The sequence below is a fragment of the Colias philodice genome, chromosome 3, assembly GCF_061535455.1.
Source record: "Colias philodice isolate Cphi_HAF_F1 chromosome 3, ilColPhil1 Martin Lab GWU primary, whole genome shotgun sequence".
NCBI classification, from domain to species: Eukaryota; Metazoa; Arthropoda; class Insecta; order Lepidoptera; family Pieridae; genus Colias; species Colias philodice.
In genome coordinates this window covers 5,879,641-5,897,601 of record NC_143088.1, presented here as the reverse complement: position 1 = coordinate 5,897,601, position 17,961 = coordinate 5,879,641, and the positions used below count along the sequence as shown (strand labels likewise).

At 37.9% G+C, this 17,961-nt stretch overlaps 1 protein-coding gene across 3 annotated transcripts in view; it reads left to right on the top strand.

Annotated features, from left to right (window-relative positions):
- Cip4 (formin-binding protein 1-like Cip4) overlaps positions 1 to 17,961 on the top strand; it is a 51,206-nt gene that overhangs the window by 18,604 nt on the left and 14,641 nt on the right. For all 3 annotated transcript variants that reach the window (XM_089714341.1, XM_089714340.1, XM_089714342.1), the window contains exons 2-7: positions 4,219 to 4,334; positions 13,274 to 13,324; positions 13,498 to 13,642; positions 14,879 to 15,030; positions 16,532 to 16,688; positions 17,041 to 17,178. In XM_089714341.1, coding sequence (XP_089570467.1) covers positions 4,219 to 4,334; positions 13,274 to 13,324; positions 13,498 to 13,642; positions 14,879 to 15,030; positions 16,532 to 16,688; positions 17,041 to 17,178 — 759 coding nt within the window. The remainder of the gene's footprint in view (positions 1 to 4,218; positions 4,335 to 13,273; positions 13,325 to 13,497; positions 13,643 to 14,878; positions 15,031 to 16,531; positions 16,689 to 17,040; positions 17,179 to 17,961) is intronic.

The following is a 17,961-nucleotide window of genomic DNA, read 5'->3' as shown; positions in this document are numbered from 1 at the left end:
TGTATGTATGTATGTATGTATGTATATATGTATGTATGTATGTATGTATGTATGTTCATCTGTTCCCTCGTAACTTCTAAACTACTTATCAGAATTCGACAAATGACATATCATTAGAAGCGTCTTAATTGTCCGCTGGTTATAGGCTATATGGGGTTTCACAAAATCTAATGTGGCGCCCTCTAGCGGACAAAATATACAGAGTAAAAAAATAAAGTTAAGATAAATATGCCGTGTTTGGTATCATTTGAAAGCTTTTTACTTGCACATTTTGAATATATATATATATATTACTAGCATTTGCTTGTGACTTTACCTGTATTCATGGGCTGATTGCATATAATTCACATCTTTTCGTTCATAGCTTCTTTATTAGTTCATCAATTTAACTTTTGTTTTATACTTTTTCAGCGTCGTATTTTGTCGTAGTTGGGTTTTAGTTGTTTTACTTTTTATCTTGTTTACAGTACAATTTCAAATGCGAATACATTCAATCTTTGTATCGATTATTTTTATACATAAAATTATCATAATATTTTAAAATAAGATATATCTATATTTGCGTCTTGTCCATATTTTTCCATACCGAGTCTATATCATATAAATTATGTTAATTAATACGTGCATATTTAAAAGTATTATACAGTTTGACCGGTTGATCAAATTGGGCTAAAACATGGACCTTTGCGTAGGAATTGTATCGTGGTATTCTTGCATTGTTGGCATCTTAAGCCTTAAATCATCTTAACCAATGTTTCATGTTGCGTACATGATTACATCACCATTTAGCGTATATAATGTTAAAAAAATAATTTTGTCTTTGAATCATATAAGTTTAATATTAAAAAGTCCTGTCCCATTCAAGAAACTCATTCATATTTGTCGTACAATAAAAGTATTATCATAAAACACCGTATCACAAAGTCGTTACAGGCTATTATTGATTCCGTGAACACAGGACAATCTTATCAGGCCGATTGTATTGTTCTGCGATAAAGTATGGATGAGTAATGAGATTTAATTTTCTAAGGCCGGGGCTAGGGCGTTCCTCTTGCGTGACTCATTATTATAAAAGCGATTGGTCGCACCAGGTTCCGGTGTGACTCCGCATCGATGTCGGCGCATTCAAGATGAAACGGAAATAAACGTTGAACAGCGTGTGAAAGGTTGCCGATTGCAGACAAAGAAACTTTAATGCTATGTAATTTCTGTTTTGTTCTTGTGTGCATAACATGAGAGAGGTTATGCTAAGCGAATCGCTGGCGCATGAACTCTGCGCTACCATTTACGTAAGTTTAATATCAATGCAAATAAGTGGAAACATTCTATAATAAGTAGGAAATCGGAGCCGGAAGGAGAACATATCTTGCTGAATTCAGCGCTTGAAACGATTGTGTTACGGAGTATCTTAATCTTTAGTAGGTTAAAAATAATTTAGCCGTCCATGTTAATATCGCAATATTTAGATATGGCATTGACATTCAACTGAGGCGTGAACATAGGTACTAATGCATATACATATTATTAAACATAGATAGCAAGGCCATTGCTCGAGAGCCGCGATGTAATCATAGTCAACAGTATCGTTAACAACACCATTATCTTAGACACTAAACAATAGACACGCCACATCAATGTCTAGGTATGTGTTTGTGCGTTTTGGTTTAACAACATCGGACAACCTGCGGCGTTTCTATGTAAACATTTGGAACAGGTTATTTAATTACTGTCAGTTTGTTAAGCCTGTGTGATGTGTCCCACATTACAGCCGTTCGTTAAACTGACTTGCGGAAAGTGAGATAAAAACTACAATCCGTCACGTATTAGCGGTCAATATATTTGGTATTCCAATAATTAGCCAAGGTAGCCGGGAGGCAGTACACGTGTCGGTAACCGCCTGTGATGTGTCCAGCATACTGATGATATTCTAACGTACTGTGAACGCATTCCGAGGTTGTGGCGCTATAGCCTATAGCTAATTTTGTAACTAATGGAGGTATTCAAATATGTTTGAACATAGTTTTGATGTCTCAAAAACGGGTCGTGATGTGAATTATAAAACGGGTGTAGTGGAATCGTAAGATCGCAACGAATTGATTAGAAATGTAAAAAATGGTACCGATCATCTTTCAATAATTTTAAAACTTTATATTCGAACATAAACACATCGTCAGAAGTTTGAATCGAATACAACTTTATAGCGGTATGGTGGTTATGTTCCTCTAAGGAATTGTTCCATTTGAACGGACTAAATCATTGATGTCTCGAATGGTGTTTTAAATATTATCTGCTAAGTATTCGCACTCGGATCATGTTGCGCTGCCGTATCTCGGAAAATGATCATAGTTGTCGTTCCAGTTCTCCCACGTCCAGCCGAGAAACTCCCACAGAGTCGATATTGCCACAACATGGCCAATGAACCGTGTCATGTCTATATTAAAGAATTTAACAAATGAGTAAACGAACCTTTCACTCTTCATGACATCAATACGCAAATTCACACAAGAATCACAATTGTAAATGGATAATAGTTAGTTACCTATTTGGCTATGGTCGTAAGTCAATTTTAAATAAAAACATAATGAGAAGCAATTTATTTTTTTATGGTTTGCCGTTGATGATGCGTACAAGCTGACTCGCAATTATGACAGAACGAAACCTCGTTAGACGGGATTCTAGAGGCGAGTGAGCCAACGGTACATCCAGTATAGATAATGAACGCTTGTCGCAGCCTATATCTAAAGACAGATGGCTATAATAATTATTAATTGCAGAAAATTAAATAACTGTTATGTGTTCTAGGTGATCAACTTAAAATGGCATAAATAAATATAATTACCTACATGCTATTAGATTAGATATTATATTCATTACATAACTTCACTTGATCTTAACCTGTAATGTTATCATGTCAAAATTATAGAGAATTTATAACATTAGAAATAATAATTCTAGCAATATGATGATGGTTATCGACATGAATACATGCATGCATTAAAATTGTGTGCAGTATCCTTAACAGGGCGCTATTACACGAAATGTCACTACATTACAGTCAGGATGCATAAAGGACTCTGTATAGTAATCACTTAACAATACTGGCATTGTGTTTGCTGACAGCCATATTTTACTATCGACCAATCAACACGCGATGCACGCATGGATAAAAATTTTACAAAGCCCAATTTTAAGTCACCGTAAATTTTTAATTAGGTTTCTGCTTCTACGGAATTATTATAAGGTTTTAAGATATTTTTTTTATATTTTTTATTATTTTTTGTTATGACAAATTTATTTCAAGTAACTGATGGTATAAGGCGCAGGGTGAAGCATTGTTTGGCCCACGATTAATTAACAGTTACAAACACTTCGTCGTCCGCCGTTCGCGCTGGGAAGAGAAGTGCTTTGCTTATAATTCTAGCGCACGTTTCCGTGCTATTTGTGGCCACTTGTTTAGTAGACTAGCCCTTGATATTGATCGAATGCAGGCGTTTTGTAAACTATGAAAGGCGTCTGCTTAATATTTGTTATTAAACCGTAATTATACTAAAATTACACTTCGTGTTTAGAAGTAAGGCTAATCGGAGCACTTATGAGGTGTTCCTAAAGGTTCTACTGATAATATTGTCAAGCAAGGATAGCGGTCTCATAGGTGTCGTTGCACCCGTTGAATCGCGCGAGAGTCAAGGGCGGCCGCGTCGCGTCGTTTCGATGCGTTGACGGAGACGTCAAAGTCGCGTGCGCATCTTTGCACGCAATCTTTTACGTCTTGTGGGAATGATTTTTTTTTAATATGATACGTGAAAGTAATACTTTGAAGACACATTTTATATTGGAATTCCTTTAATTTGTAGTTATTAAATGTTGCATATTCGTGACAAATATGATGTTTTTATAGAATTTAATAGGTTAAAGATAACAAATTAATTAAGGCAATACATTAACGGGAAACAAAAAATTTTTAGTTTAAGTTAAATGTTACCAAGTTTATTAATGGTTCAATCGAGATTTTCTATTCAAAGATAGTGTATTTTTAGGGTCCATTATTTATTATTAAGCAACATGATAAATACAAGTCTGCAAACGCATATTGTGATCGTTTCGTTTATCGCCAGTTTTGCGTCAGTTTCCGTCGACATTAACTATCGCGATCAACTTCCTCCTGTTGTGTGATGACCGAGAGCTCGCTGTAATGTGTATTATTTGCCTTGTCCACAGGATCAATATGATAACTTAGCCGCCCACACACACAAAGGGATAGAGTTCCTAGATAAATACGGTAATTTTGTTAAGGAGAGATGCGCGATAGAATTAGAATACGCTGGCAAACTCAGGTAAGAAATTTTACTTTATTTTTAATTATATATAACACTGCTTTTAATTGATAGTTTTTTTCAATTTCAATTTTCACTGCATCGAATACCGTAAAATGTAATTTGTATTTGTCTTTAAAAAAAGAAAGTATTTATGAGTTGTTTCTCACGATAAATGATTCGGTGTCGATATTGATACGTGAAAAATACGGAGTGGCTGTTGACTTGTTTACAAAATATATATTTTTATGTTTTCCAAATCAGTAGAAAGCATGCAGAGCCTTTCACTCAAGCACACGGTGAGAGAGTGATGTGTGTTAAACATAAAATTAAATGTTAAACAGTCTTATATAATGAATCGGTAAGGATAAGTTAAAGTCACAAGAACCTGTATGGCTATGTTTGTATATATTAACTAATGTCTAGAATGTCCACTTTCACTAAATATATTATCGCTTACCGAATCTATATCATATCTCTACATGTTCGTTTTATTAATGTGCTTTTCCCAAATGAGATGTTCGATGTTCATCTATACTAATATTATAAAGAGGAAAAGTTTGTAATTATGTAAGTATGTATGTATGGTTTTCTATACTAATATTATAAAGAGGAAAAGTTTGTAATTATGTAAGTATGTATGTATGTATGTATGTATGGTTTTCACGCATAAACTACTGGACCGATTTCAAAAATTCTTTCACCATTAGAAAGCTGCATCTTCACTGAGCAACATAGGCTATATTGCATTTTCAAAAAAATTAGAGATCCTTACCAAAAATGCAATAATGTAACCCAAGATGTAAAAAATTCCTTAATAAAAATGCTGTCATCGCGTGCGCTGCGGAATCTATTGAAGATAGAACAAAAAAATGTTCTACGGTATTATAGAATGGATCAATATCTACAAGAAAGTCTGCGATACCATATGTCCATCTTCAGTAGTTATGTTACTACAACAACTTTTTTACGTTTTCAAAGTAAATAGAAGTGCCGACAGTAATCAAACCATGTTATCCATACACATAATATATTAATCCTTATACCATTAAATGATGTTTTATTATAGACTGTTTCAATACCAGCAAAATACTTTTTAAATAAAAAAAAATTGGATATTCCATTCAAAAGATATAACGAATTTTTAAAAGTGTCAAAATACAGAAAATAGTAGGTATAATGAGCAGGCGTAGTGCGGGACGGGGTGAAGGTGATTTTCATGTGATTAAAAATTAAACCTATAGTCCGACCTATAGTAGACTTTTCACTGTCACGATATCGCTATCTATGCGGGTGAAACCGCAGGGCATTGCTAGTATATCAATAACTAGCTGTGCCCGCGACTTCGTCCGCGTGGAAAAGTGACTGGATAGTTTTCCCATGGTAAAAAGTACCCTATGCCCTTTCTTAGCATATTATTTTCTACCACTGCCCGCGATGTTGCACCACCACGGCGTGTCAGTACCAAACACAGATCACAGAAACGTACCAAACATATCTAAAGATGACAGTGTCGCTATAGCATTACTTATAAGGAAACAACTTTTAAATAGCATTAAAATATAAGTATATGTTCTTGAAGTAAAACTTCTTTAGGCACGTTGAGAGTAAAATTTCAAGGAGTAAGGCGACGCGATTTTGGTATCTTTTAAAATTGCCAAAGAAGTTTCACTTCTGACACGTGTGCTCGGCACACACGCTCTTTTTTTGCAAGCGAAGGAAGTGAAGAGAGATATATGAGAATCCTGCTCAGTTTAGTTATAATAAGATTTTGTGACTGAAGAAAATAGAGAAAATTATGCAGAAATATATTCCAGGACACAAAAACATAAAAAAGTACAAAGGTATTATATACTAAAATACTTCCCTATAAACTACGTTAGTAGTAATGCTGCCAGGAGCCAAAATGTACAGAGAGTCAGGACTGGTGATGCGGGAGCAAGCGACGTACAGTTGCCCGTGTGAGAAACAGCTCGTCCTGAGGTCGACACCCCCTACCCTCAGTGTCTGCCCCTGCGACTTATTGATGGTCATCGCGAAGCAAACACTCACGGGAAACTGTACACGCTTGAACTGGAACGGGAAGTTATGAGGTATGAGGGGAATGCGTGGTATAAATACTGCTTCGCCAACTCCACAACCCGTAAGAATTTCCGCCTCAATGGTGTGTCTGTGGAGCGAGATAACTTTAAGGCGGGTCCCGTTACATAACTTCGGGGGAGATAGGTTCCGAAGAAGCATAATCGGGACACCGACCTTCAGCTTGATGGTATGCGCTGGAAGTCCGCTTGCTGACAGGGAGTTTAGAAATTCAACGGGATAGTGTGTGGCGTCATCTTGCTCGACGACAGTGTTTATAGAGGTGTAGACCACTTCATTACCCTCAATTTTAGAGAGAATGCATTCGTTTATTGCTGCAGCCTGATCATTTTTGGGCGTCAAAATGGCCCGCTCACACACCCAAGAATTCTGCTGGTGTTGTATACGACTGATGTCCCCGTACACACAGCGAATGAGTTCCTCTAAGCTGGCTACCACTCTACCGAGAGACTCAGGAAGCACCACCTGCCCATCTATCTGTTCTGGTAGAGTGCCTTCGCCAAGACTTAGAAGGACATCGGAGAATTCTTGAGCACGTGCATTGCCACCAAGCCGAGCTCTCATATTAATGGTCAAGCGCAGCGTATGAACTCGTGACCACAACGAAGATCGTTTCAAAGAAGCATTCACCTCATCAGCCCTCGATCCTCGCGTCACCACGGGAAGCGTTTGTCGGAAATCGCCACTGAACAGAACTGTGATACCACCCATCAAATTTTCGTTCCTGCGGATGTCCTGCAGGGTTCTGTCCACGGCCTCAACTGCCTTCCTATTGGCCATCGTACACTCATCCCATACGATCAGAGAGCAATCCTTGAGCACGTGTCCTTTATCACTGTTACGTGACACACCGCAAACAGGCGTTTCGGCTCTCTCTAAATCGATGGGAATTTTAAACATGGAATGTGCTGTTTTACCACCCGGAAGCAGTGTGGCAGCGATTCCCGACGACGCTACAGCAATAGCAATTTTTCCTTGCCTCCTAACTTCTGCAAGTATGCCAGTGGTAACAAATGTTTTTCCTGTTCCACCAGGAGCATCCAAGAAAAACATTTTACCCTGGTTTTGCCCAACGCTTTCAAGAACGGTGTCGTAAATTTGTTTTTGCTCTGAAGAGAACAAAGCGACATGGTCATTTCGTATGGTGGTCATTTCGCCCGGATCGTAATTTGTCTCAGTGTTATACTCTCGATTTCCACGGTCTTGATGCTCTGATGATTGGGGAGCTGGTAACCCATATTCGATCAGTGGATTGCCGCCGATAGAAATGACCACATCTTGAAGTGAACTGAGACAGGTGTTCAGCACGCGTTCATCTGTTACATCGATTTCATCTCCAGTAGCACGCCTCAAAGCTCGTAGAAAATCTTCAGACAGATGATGGCGATACTTCTCCCACAAAGTAACCGGGTTCGCTACTCCACAAAACACCAAGATGACGGCAAACAGATGTCGCATGCGGCTCGGACTGTCACTGACACTCGCCTCTGCGAGGGTGTCATCCCAGTTTTGGTCGTCGTCAAGAAGGTGACGTGCTACGCAGGCTGCGCGGTAAGTGGGATACTCCACGCCATCATATGTCCTCAGAAAGGCGAACGACGTTGGGCCTCGGACCGTGTGAAGTAATAACCGCAGAAAATAGCATTCGCCATTATTCGGATGCACGGTATAAACCCTACCCAGTGCGGTGTCTTTGAAGATTCCCGGAAATCCTTCCACAGCACTTCCTCGTTGACGTCGATTAAATACACCCCTTTGTCTGTCGTATGTGTAATACGAAGGCACCTGGTCATACGTAAGGGACCTTGCAAACTGGTCGACTTCACAGAGCCTGAAAAATGCCAAAAGAGATGTTTGGCGTGGATTTTCCAAGCGGTCAGCAACGTTGTCAGGATCAAAATATATGCGCTGGCCGTTCTCTAGATGGACATCTAAATGCATGACGGTTGGATGCCTGTCATGTATAGAGAACGCCAGTATCCGCCAAACCGCTTCAGACGTGCTGATGTAGCGACCAGATTGATACTTGGTGACCTCGTCCTTATCAGAGCTCTGTAAAGCAAACGTCGCCTGATCACTTCCTTTGTTGACGTATTTGCAGATGTATTTAATCGACTCAACGCTCGTGCACGACTCGACGTTGATGTGTGTCTGGAAGGTCCTGGACAGTACTGGTGAGTAAGGAACAATCCATCTATTATCGACCGGTTGTGCCTGGCCATGCACGCTCAGCTCAGTGGAATGCCCGCCCTCTGCTGGTGATCGGCGCCGGTATGATGGATATCCATCCTCACCAGTAATGGTTTCAATGGTAAATTTTTTCGGGAATCTCTTTGTACATCGTCCATCTTTCATGCACGGGGAACTTGGATTTAACGTGCCACAGGGGCCATGCACCATGTGACTTTTCACAATCTGATGCAGAACAGGATCGACGTCAGGGTCCGGAAGCTCAGCACTTATGACTTGATCAATCTGGTTGGGCCTGATCTTCTCTTCCAACCACAAAAGCAAGTGTGCGTGGGGCAAGCCGCGTTTTTGCCACTCCACGGAGTACATGTGGCATCGTACTGCACCAAACACTTTTGCTTTTGTGAGAAGATCCATAAGGCACTTCAACTTCAGGTGGAATACGCGAGAGATCAAGTCATGCCTGTCGTACGAAGCCTGTCCTGCAAGGAGTTCAGCTGTTATTTCAGGCCACTTTGGGTTGGTAGTGATGGTAATGAAGAGGTCCGGGCGACCAAACTTTCGCACGTAACAAAAAGCATCTTGGGTCCTCTCGTGCATGTACCGCGGACCTCCTGTGAAGGTGGAGGGGAGAATGACCATCCTTCCTACATCTTGCGCATTTACATCATTTTGCATGGCATCTCTAAGATGGACGTAATTCTCAGCTCTCAGCTTCCTTTGGTTGGACCTTATAAATACCAAACGCTCTGTTTCGATTTTGGCGTACATGTCCACCAGAAACTGACTTAAGAGCGTACGATAATAGTGGAGATAAGAAACGTTGTTTACCCTTAGCTGGATCAGGAAGCTGTAGAACTGCATGGCGGATGTTTTTTTGTTGTAATTTGGGGAGCCTGTCTGGGGGTCTACATTATAGTGGGCGAAATGGTAGCCATCCTCTCCGCGACAGAACAGGAGCGGATATTGCAGAGAATCGTACGCGCGGTGAGTCTCGCTGATTCTTTGAAGCCGGTCATCATGCGTGCGCAAAACGATGTCTCTTTTATCACACTCCTGATCGACTAAGACTACGGCTACCTCGTTCGTTGTTGGCGCATTATACCGCCCTGGATGGGCTGCGATCGGCCTTCTATCTGCACTGATTATAAACTTAAAGCGATTGCGCTCGTTTTCAGGCACCGATGCTAGGGCGGCTTTGAAGTTGCTAATGTGTGGATTAACATTATGCAACATACTCTGCAATCCTCTGACCAGACCAGAGTCCAAATTGGGGATGTGTCTACTTCGCAAGCTTGCTTGTTCTTCAAAATCGCTTACGAAATAAATTTGCAAAAATTTGGGAACGTCTGTAGGTAGCAGGGAACCGATCCTATGGTAAACTTGCCCCTGGACTTTGAATGTCGGCATGAACCCTGCTTCTATGATTTGATTTGCACCAAACGATGTCATCTGGAAGGCACTGTTATAAGCACGAATGTTTTTCAAAAAATGGCTGGATTTCAGATGCTCACCATTTAGTAACACTCTTAACAGTTCTGGCGGGTCTTGCAGAGATTCCAAGCGTACCTTACCAGATGCACAACACATCCCTTTGGGCTCCCCTTTCCATTTGCGTGCTTGGCAGTAGGCACACACTTCTTCTAAGGCACCAATATCTCCATGGGCGGCGTAGTTAATCGCGACATTGTAGTGAAACCCACTCCCTTCTTTATTTAGCCACGGTTGCTCTTGGATATTGTAAACCATGGATTCATCATCAGACGTCAAAAGTTGATTTACGTCACGACGAAGGCGATCTTGATCTACCTGTGCCGCACGCTGTTCTTCCGACCAAGTTCCCCGAATCTCTTGGATTCTGTTACGTTCTTGCGATAAATGAGCTTCAACATCACCACGCATTTCGTGGTACCGATGCCGAGCAGCTGCTTGACGTTCTTCACGCTGCTCGTCTGTCTCCAACGAACGTGACAGAGCATGCTGAGAGCGATCTGCTACCAAGCGAGTTTCGCGCTCTTCTTGATTTTCGAGTGACCGAGCAAAAGAAGTACGACTCCGCTGCGAAAATAACCTCACCTCTCGCTGAGTGTATGTCTCTGACGCGCGAGACTCAGCATGGCGCTCCCGATCGCTTTCAAGCCTAGCTTCTCGCGCTTCAACACTCTCGCACGATCGAGCGGTATAAGTGCGGCTGCGCTGAGTACTCAATCTTGTCTCATATTGAGTGTACGTTTCTGACGCGCGAGACTCAGCATGGCGCTCCCGATCGCTTTCAAGTCGAGCTTCTCGCGCTTCAGCACTCTCGCACGATCGAGCAGTATAAGTGCGGCTGCGCTGTGTACTCAATCTTGTTTCTCGTTGCGTGTACGTCTCTGACGCGCGAGACTCAGCATGGCGCTCCCGATCATTTAATAGCCGCATCTCGTATGCTCCTACACTTTCAAGCGAACGTGACAATGCATTTTGAGTGCGCATAGTATCTAATCGCGACTGGCGCGATGTACTACTTTCTCCATGTCGATTTTCAGCATTGCGTTCTCGCTGAACAGTCAACCTTGCCTCACGCTCAACGGCGGTTTCAACAGATCGAGCCAATCTCTTCCTTCGGGAATCATTTGAGGATCGAGATAGGTTAGACCGTTTTCTGGGCATTTTGATTGTTTTTACTAAGCAAACAAAGATAACAGAAAAATAAATTACACACGAATTAGGCAAAGTATACCTAAATATGAATAAAGTAAAAGACTTAAGACTAAAAAAAACCAAAAAGATCCTAAAATGAAAACAAATATTGCAAAAAAATAATTGCACAAAATAAACTAAAGACAAATAATTTGATGAGATGATGATAAAATAGTGAAGAAAAAAATAACAGAAAAATAGACTAAAGAAATAAATATAAAAGAAAAATAAATTACTAAAAAAAACCGAATATACCAAAAAAAATCCTAAAATGAAAACAAATAAACCAAAACAATAAATAAATTACACCTAAATAAGAATAATGAATAAACTCAAAACTGGAATTAATTACTAAAGACAAATAACTTTATGAGATGATGATGAGATAGAGATAAGAGAAGTAATGTTATATTCAACTGAGCAATGAGCATTCAACTAACAGATAACGTAGGTTTTACTCGCGTTTCCGTAAGTAGAAGTGGCTCCATCGGTCTTTATAATATCACCTTTTGCAAACGAAACGATAGCGCGTTTCGATAATTCTAATTCGATACTAACGCTATCTAGTTAGGTAAAAGGAAACATTTTTATATGGTGATAAAATATTATTATGATTTATAATAGAATATAGCTGTGGGTGTGTAAAAATAAATCAAGCTAGCAACATGAAAATATATTAATTACCATGCAATAATCATACAGATAATAAATACTTAACAAAAGTCAATGTTTATTTCGTACTTAACGACATGTAATTGATGAAGAAATGATAACTATCATTTAAAAAACTTACCTTTTCTATGATACAATAATATAAGACGGCATATTTTTTAAATTATTTTGCTCAAATCTGCTCAAGATTATGAGGGTTTTATTGGAACTTGCAATCGTCAAAACTAAGTGTTACATTAAAATTTTTATGCAATGCAAAATGCATACAAATAACTAACAACAAACTAATTACGTGGCCTAATACATATACTGTATTTTTGTAAGAGTTAAATAAATAAAAAATATTTAAATTATCATTTTCCAATATGTGTTAATGTGTATATTTATTTGATTTTAATGAAATCTCATAGATGGCGCTGTTACAAAATTAACATTATACAACTTACATTCTTTAAACTATGTTTCTCTTCCCAAGTTACTTAAATGGCATAATTTTTATAGTGTCAATCTAGATATTGTCAAACAACATTTATATATGCGTCATTTGATTATTAATTTCCAATAGTTAACGTGTGTTTGATTTTTATAACAATTCATAGATGGCGCTGTTTCAAATTTGTCTTTATATTACTAAGATTCATTAAACTGTTTCTCTGCCAAAATTACGTAAATGACGTAGTTTTTATAGTGTAAAGCTAGATAATAGCGTGGCTTACTCAAAAACAACATTTAAACATGAGTCTTTAGATTGTACGCTGTCGTAATACACGGAATACGTAAGAAAAATAAAGGTTCAAAGCTCCTCCCGCGTAGGTGATAGCTTGATAATATGTAGCCTATAGCCTCACCCGACCTGTTAGTAATATTCATGCAAAATTTGAAGTCAATCTATGCAGTACTTTTCGAGATTAGCCTGGACAACCATACAGACAAACAGACAAACAGACAAACAGACAAAAATTCTAAAAACTATGTTTTTGGCTTCTATATCGATTATAGATCACGGCCCAAGTATTCTTTTAAAAAAATATTCAATGTACAGTTTTGACTTTCCTACGATTTTATTATATGTATAGATAACGATGTTTTATGATGCGCTATCAATTTTACAGAACGGATGATCAAGAAGCTATGATATTAACTTTTTATAAGCCCATATTTTTTTTATTTACAAGCTGTTTAAGGATGCGTATTATTTGCTTCTGTTAGTAAAATTAGCAACAATAAAAATGTGACGATTATTAATATGATTTTTTTAATGGAAATTTTAGTATGACTATTTCTGTTTTTATAAACGTGTCCTTGTTTACCTACAGGAGGCTGGTCAAAAACTATCAACCTAAAAGAAAAGAAGAGGATGAGTATCAGTAAGTTTTGCAAACTAATTCTCTATACAGACTCATTTAATAATTAACTAAGCAAGTACCAACAGACAAACACACTTATTTCCGAAATCAAAATATATGTAAAGAAGATTACACTTCTGAGTTTTGATTATCAATAACAATAAATTATGTACAATCATACGTTTATTTTATAGATACACACCATGTAAGGCATTTAAAAAGCTGCTCCAAGAGTTAGGCGACTTCGCGGGTCAGCGCGAAGTTGTGGCGGAAAACTTGCAGTCGAACGTGGTGCGGGAGTTGCACTTGCTCGCCAAAGAGTTGCGCGAGGAACGAAAGGTTTGTTGCTTGTTATAAACTAGCTACAAGCAGTGGTTCTTTTTATCGCGATATAAATAGGCTAAACTGCTGGAGATCGCAATCTATATCTGTGTCAAGTAAAGTTTCGAAGAATAGATAAGGCAGCAGTAGGATAGAATAGGACTGCCTGATCGGGCGTGTTTCTTACCGCTTACTATATGAGCTGTTTATATATTGGAAAATTGTACAAGCAGAATGCGTAATTTATTTATTGGATAAGTCGTTCTTAAATGAATGGTGCAACTAAACCGAGTTTTTATGTACATTTATCACAATACTTAAAAGTTTCACGCTACAGCTCTACGGGTCGACATTCCACGAGGCACCGGCACAACATTTAGTTGCATTACTCATTCGTGCATACTGCAAATAATTAATCATTCCTCGTATAATTAAGACGTCTGATTGATGAATACGTTACTTTTTTTGGTATAAACTCTGTCTTACTCCGAGTGCAAGTTTAATCTCTAAATCTGATCAACGTTTAGTATATAATTATCCCTTTAATTATATTAGCTGGTGCTCCTTTAATCTAAGTATTTTATGTAATGTACCTACTATTGTATAGAATAAATTGCTAAAAAATAAGAGTCAAATATACCGCTTACGCCTGTTTTTCTGGATACGATGACTAAGTTCAGGATTGGAAATCTGCGGTTGGTTTTCTTACGTCAATATTGTGAAAAGGAAACCATTCGAACAAAGCAGAAACGATTGTTATTCAACCTTGGCATTCATTGCAACGTTTATTAGGAATTCGCTAATAGCAACATTTATAGCTTCATTAATTAATGTAACCTAAAATTTTGAGTCAATGGGATTTGAAGGTAAACGCAGCATTACGTAAAAATTGAAAACATTACGAACTTAACTAGATATATAGGTTATGTGGTAGCCAAATTAAAAATTGTTACATAATATTATTTATTGAAAATATTAAAGTTGGTACATTTTGTGAGTTTACACATTTAATCCTTTTAGCGTTGGAAGGTCACCCAAACGTGAAATATCATCATCAACGCTATTCGTTGCTTTGTTTCATGAGTAAAGGATGATTTGATTGATTCCATACGTGCGCAATGGGCAGTAGTTATATAAACAAATTACGTAGGTCGAGATTATCCCAACCTAACACATCTGTAAACGCATTACAGTATTAATGTACCCCACAGTTAATCGTATAAAAGTGTAAACCTATGTACTGGCGCGTTCCAGCAACACTTGAACGAAGGTGCGAAACAAATGGCCGTGTTGAACACGGCGGCGGGCGCGCTGGAGCGCGCGCGGCGAGCGTACGAGCGCGCCGCGAGGGAGTCGGAGCGGGCGCTCGACGCGTTCCAGAAGGCGGACGCTGACTTCAACCTCAGGTAATGTGCTGTAGCGGTGGTTTCACTAATCTGTCACTATACTATGTTACACTATGTTATAGATTAGGTACCTTTGTTTGTTGGTCTATGGTGGTGTGTTTTATTTCTGGGCAGTGGGTATGAGTGGAAACAGGTAGATTGAATGTTATCTACTATTGCGTTGTAAACAGTTATAATATATGGAAAAATTTTATACGCAATGAAGCAACTCATTCATCGATTGACGTTATTTACATGCACAACACTCTTATTACTTAAAATATACACCATAGGTGTTATAATAATAAACATATTAAAACTGTTATATTTTCACGTCGCACAAAATTATGGACTTCTCGCTTGTCTCGATTTCGCCACTTTTTTTTTTATTTACAATAGCGCCAAACGAATATTCGAAAATATTTCAGATCGTTATCGTAACAGCGATGTTATATTTGTTTTTATCGATCATTGACAAAAAAATACTGAGTGCGAAAAATCGAGTCCTTTTTATTTATATCGCACTGGCACTTGACGAGTAAACATTGTGAATCTCGCGGATTCCCAGAGGGCGGACGATGACTCCAACCCCAGGTGAATTAAAGCTGTTTTTTTAATCGTTTCATGTCTGCACTCCACCAGCGTGTAGTAACGACGTAGCAACAGTTATTTTGATATGTTATATGCTATATGCCTACATGTTTTCATACATTTATGTTGCCCATTTAAAAACCAGCATTTTAACTACTGTTCTCCATTACTCGTCAGTACTACCTAAAAGCTTTAGAGCTATTTTTATGTTCTGATATTATGGTTCAAACCAAATACGGCATCTTTATAGCGTTAGTTGATTTGATTACAACACAAGCACAAAAAATATAGGTACTAGTCGACATATACCATGATCAGAGCTCTGAGAACAATAGCCATAATTTTTTTCCAATACGGTTATGTGGGTGGATATTGATTATTATTATATACGTCAATTAGTATCGAATATTGGCCGCAATGGACATGAAATATCATCTCGAAAACGGTTATTTCCTTAACAGCATGACATCACGGCCGAAATGTTTACAAATTCGAGACATTCAATTAAGTATTTAGTATGCCCGTCTTCGGTTCGTTTAGCTACCATTAAAGAAAATCTAGGCCGTCTGACACGTTACACGATACAATATTACAATGGCTTAGCGCTGCGTTGGTTTATTCACCCACAAGTCACTATCTCATTGTTGGATTGTTAACAAATGCATCGGAACGTGCAGTTTTGAATTTTGAAAAGCGCCTAACTGGAGTTGCGTAAAAAGAGAGCGTTTTTTTGTTGACTATGTAACATCACGGCATTTTTGTGAACGCCACTAAATGTGCAGCGTTTTATAGGCCGACGTTTCATATTTATTGTACCGTTATATATTCACATTTTTGCGATAACGTTTCTGCAACATGTAAACAAGACTTCTTAACCATGTTAATTGAAAATTATGTAATGGTTAGTAATGTTTCTGTTTTTAAATTACAGTCGGGCAGAGGTTGAAAAACAGAAGACAAATATGAAATTAAGAAGCCAAGCGTGCGAAGATGCGAAACAAGAATATATGGACCAATTACGAAAGACAAATGAAGCACAGAGACAACACTACGAACAGAGGCTGCCTCATGTATTTAAACAGTTACAGGTAACTACATTATGTATTTGAAATGTTTAACTCCCGTGAGATATTATAGTATTAACTTATAGTTGTAGAATGCAAAGCACGTAACTTACTTCTTAACAAGAACAAACAAAGTAACTGATATGATTTGTTATTACACGTTTAATTATTCAATTAACCATTGCTATTAGCAGTTGAAGTATGCGAATAATTCCAACTTGTTCCTTATTAAAATAACGTTCAAGTGTAGGCGCCATGCACTTCGGCACGTCGCCAACTAGGTCGCGTGGAAAGCCACAAATTGTAAAACAACTCTATTTTTGTACACAAATAAACTAGCCGACAACGCGAGCTTTAAAACAACCTTTTGTTACAGGACCTAGACGAGAAGAGAATAAAAAATATCAAAAATTTCATGTTAAGTTCAGTCGACGTCGAGAGAAAAGTATTTCCAATTATAATGCAATGTTTAGACGGTATGGAACATGCTGCCAACAGTATTAACGAGAAGGAGGTTAGTATCGAAATACAATGTGTATTCACAACAATAATGTGTTTAGCATACGTCTATCCAATATACCTTTTTATCCGTAACAAATGATATTATGTAATGCAATGTTCGTTTTAAACGGAACGAAAAATATACAAGCGTTCTACTTTTTAAATTGATTTTATCTTATAAGTAATTTAATTTCACTTTTTATGTATAAAAAAGCAACTATTTCTGACCTACACGTATGACCTTTTGTCGTTTCACTTTTTTGTATTTGTATGACCTTAAAATTTAAATACGCCAAGATAGTGCCTTCTTTTAGTATCGCGTTTGTTTAGAAGCTTAACTGATTAAGGATAATCGGATAACCGACATTCATCAAGCCATACGAGTTTTTCAAGGTCACCTAAATGCCGCAAATCTTCCTTTAAGCCATTGTAAGCAAGCATTAGTGTTGTAATTTTGCAATATATTAATCTCCATATTAATAGTTAGATAACTTTTTGACAGAGACTTATATCAGATATATACGACGAGACGAGATTCTCGTATATTATAACTTAAAAAATACATATTAATATTAGATGACGCCATGAACTCATAACCGTTTAAAATATGTAAATAGAGTTTTTAGACTTATCATAAATATTTAGGATAGCTAATTAAACATGAGTGTAGTTATGTTTCAAACATTTAACCTTGTTTTAACGCCTATGTTTTGCCAATTAATACAATTGTTAAATGGCCATTATAAAACGCATATTGTAGCATATTTTGTACAATACATTTGTTGACGCGAAGTAA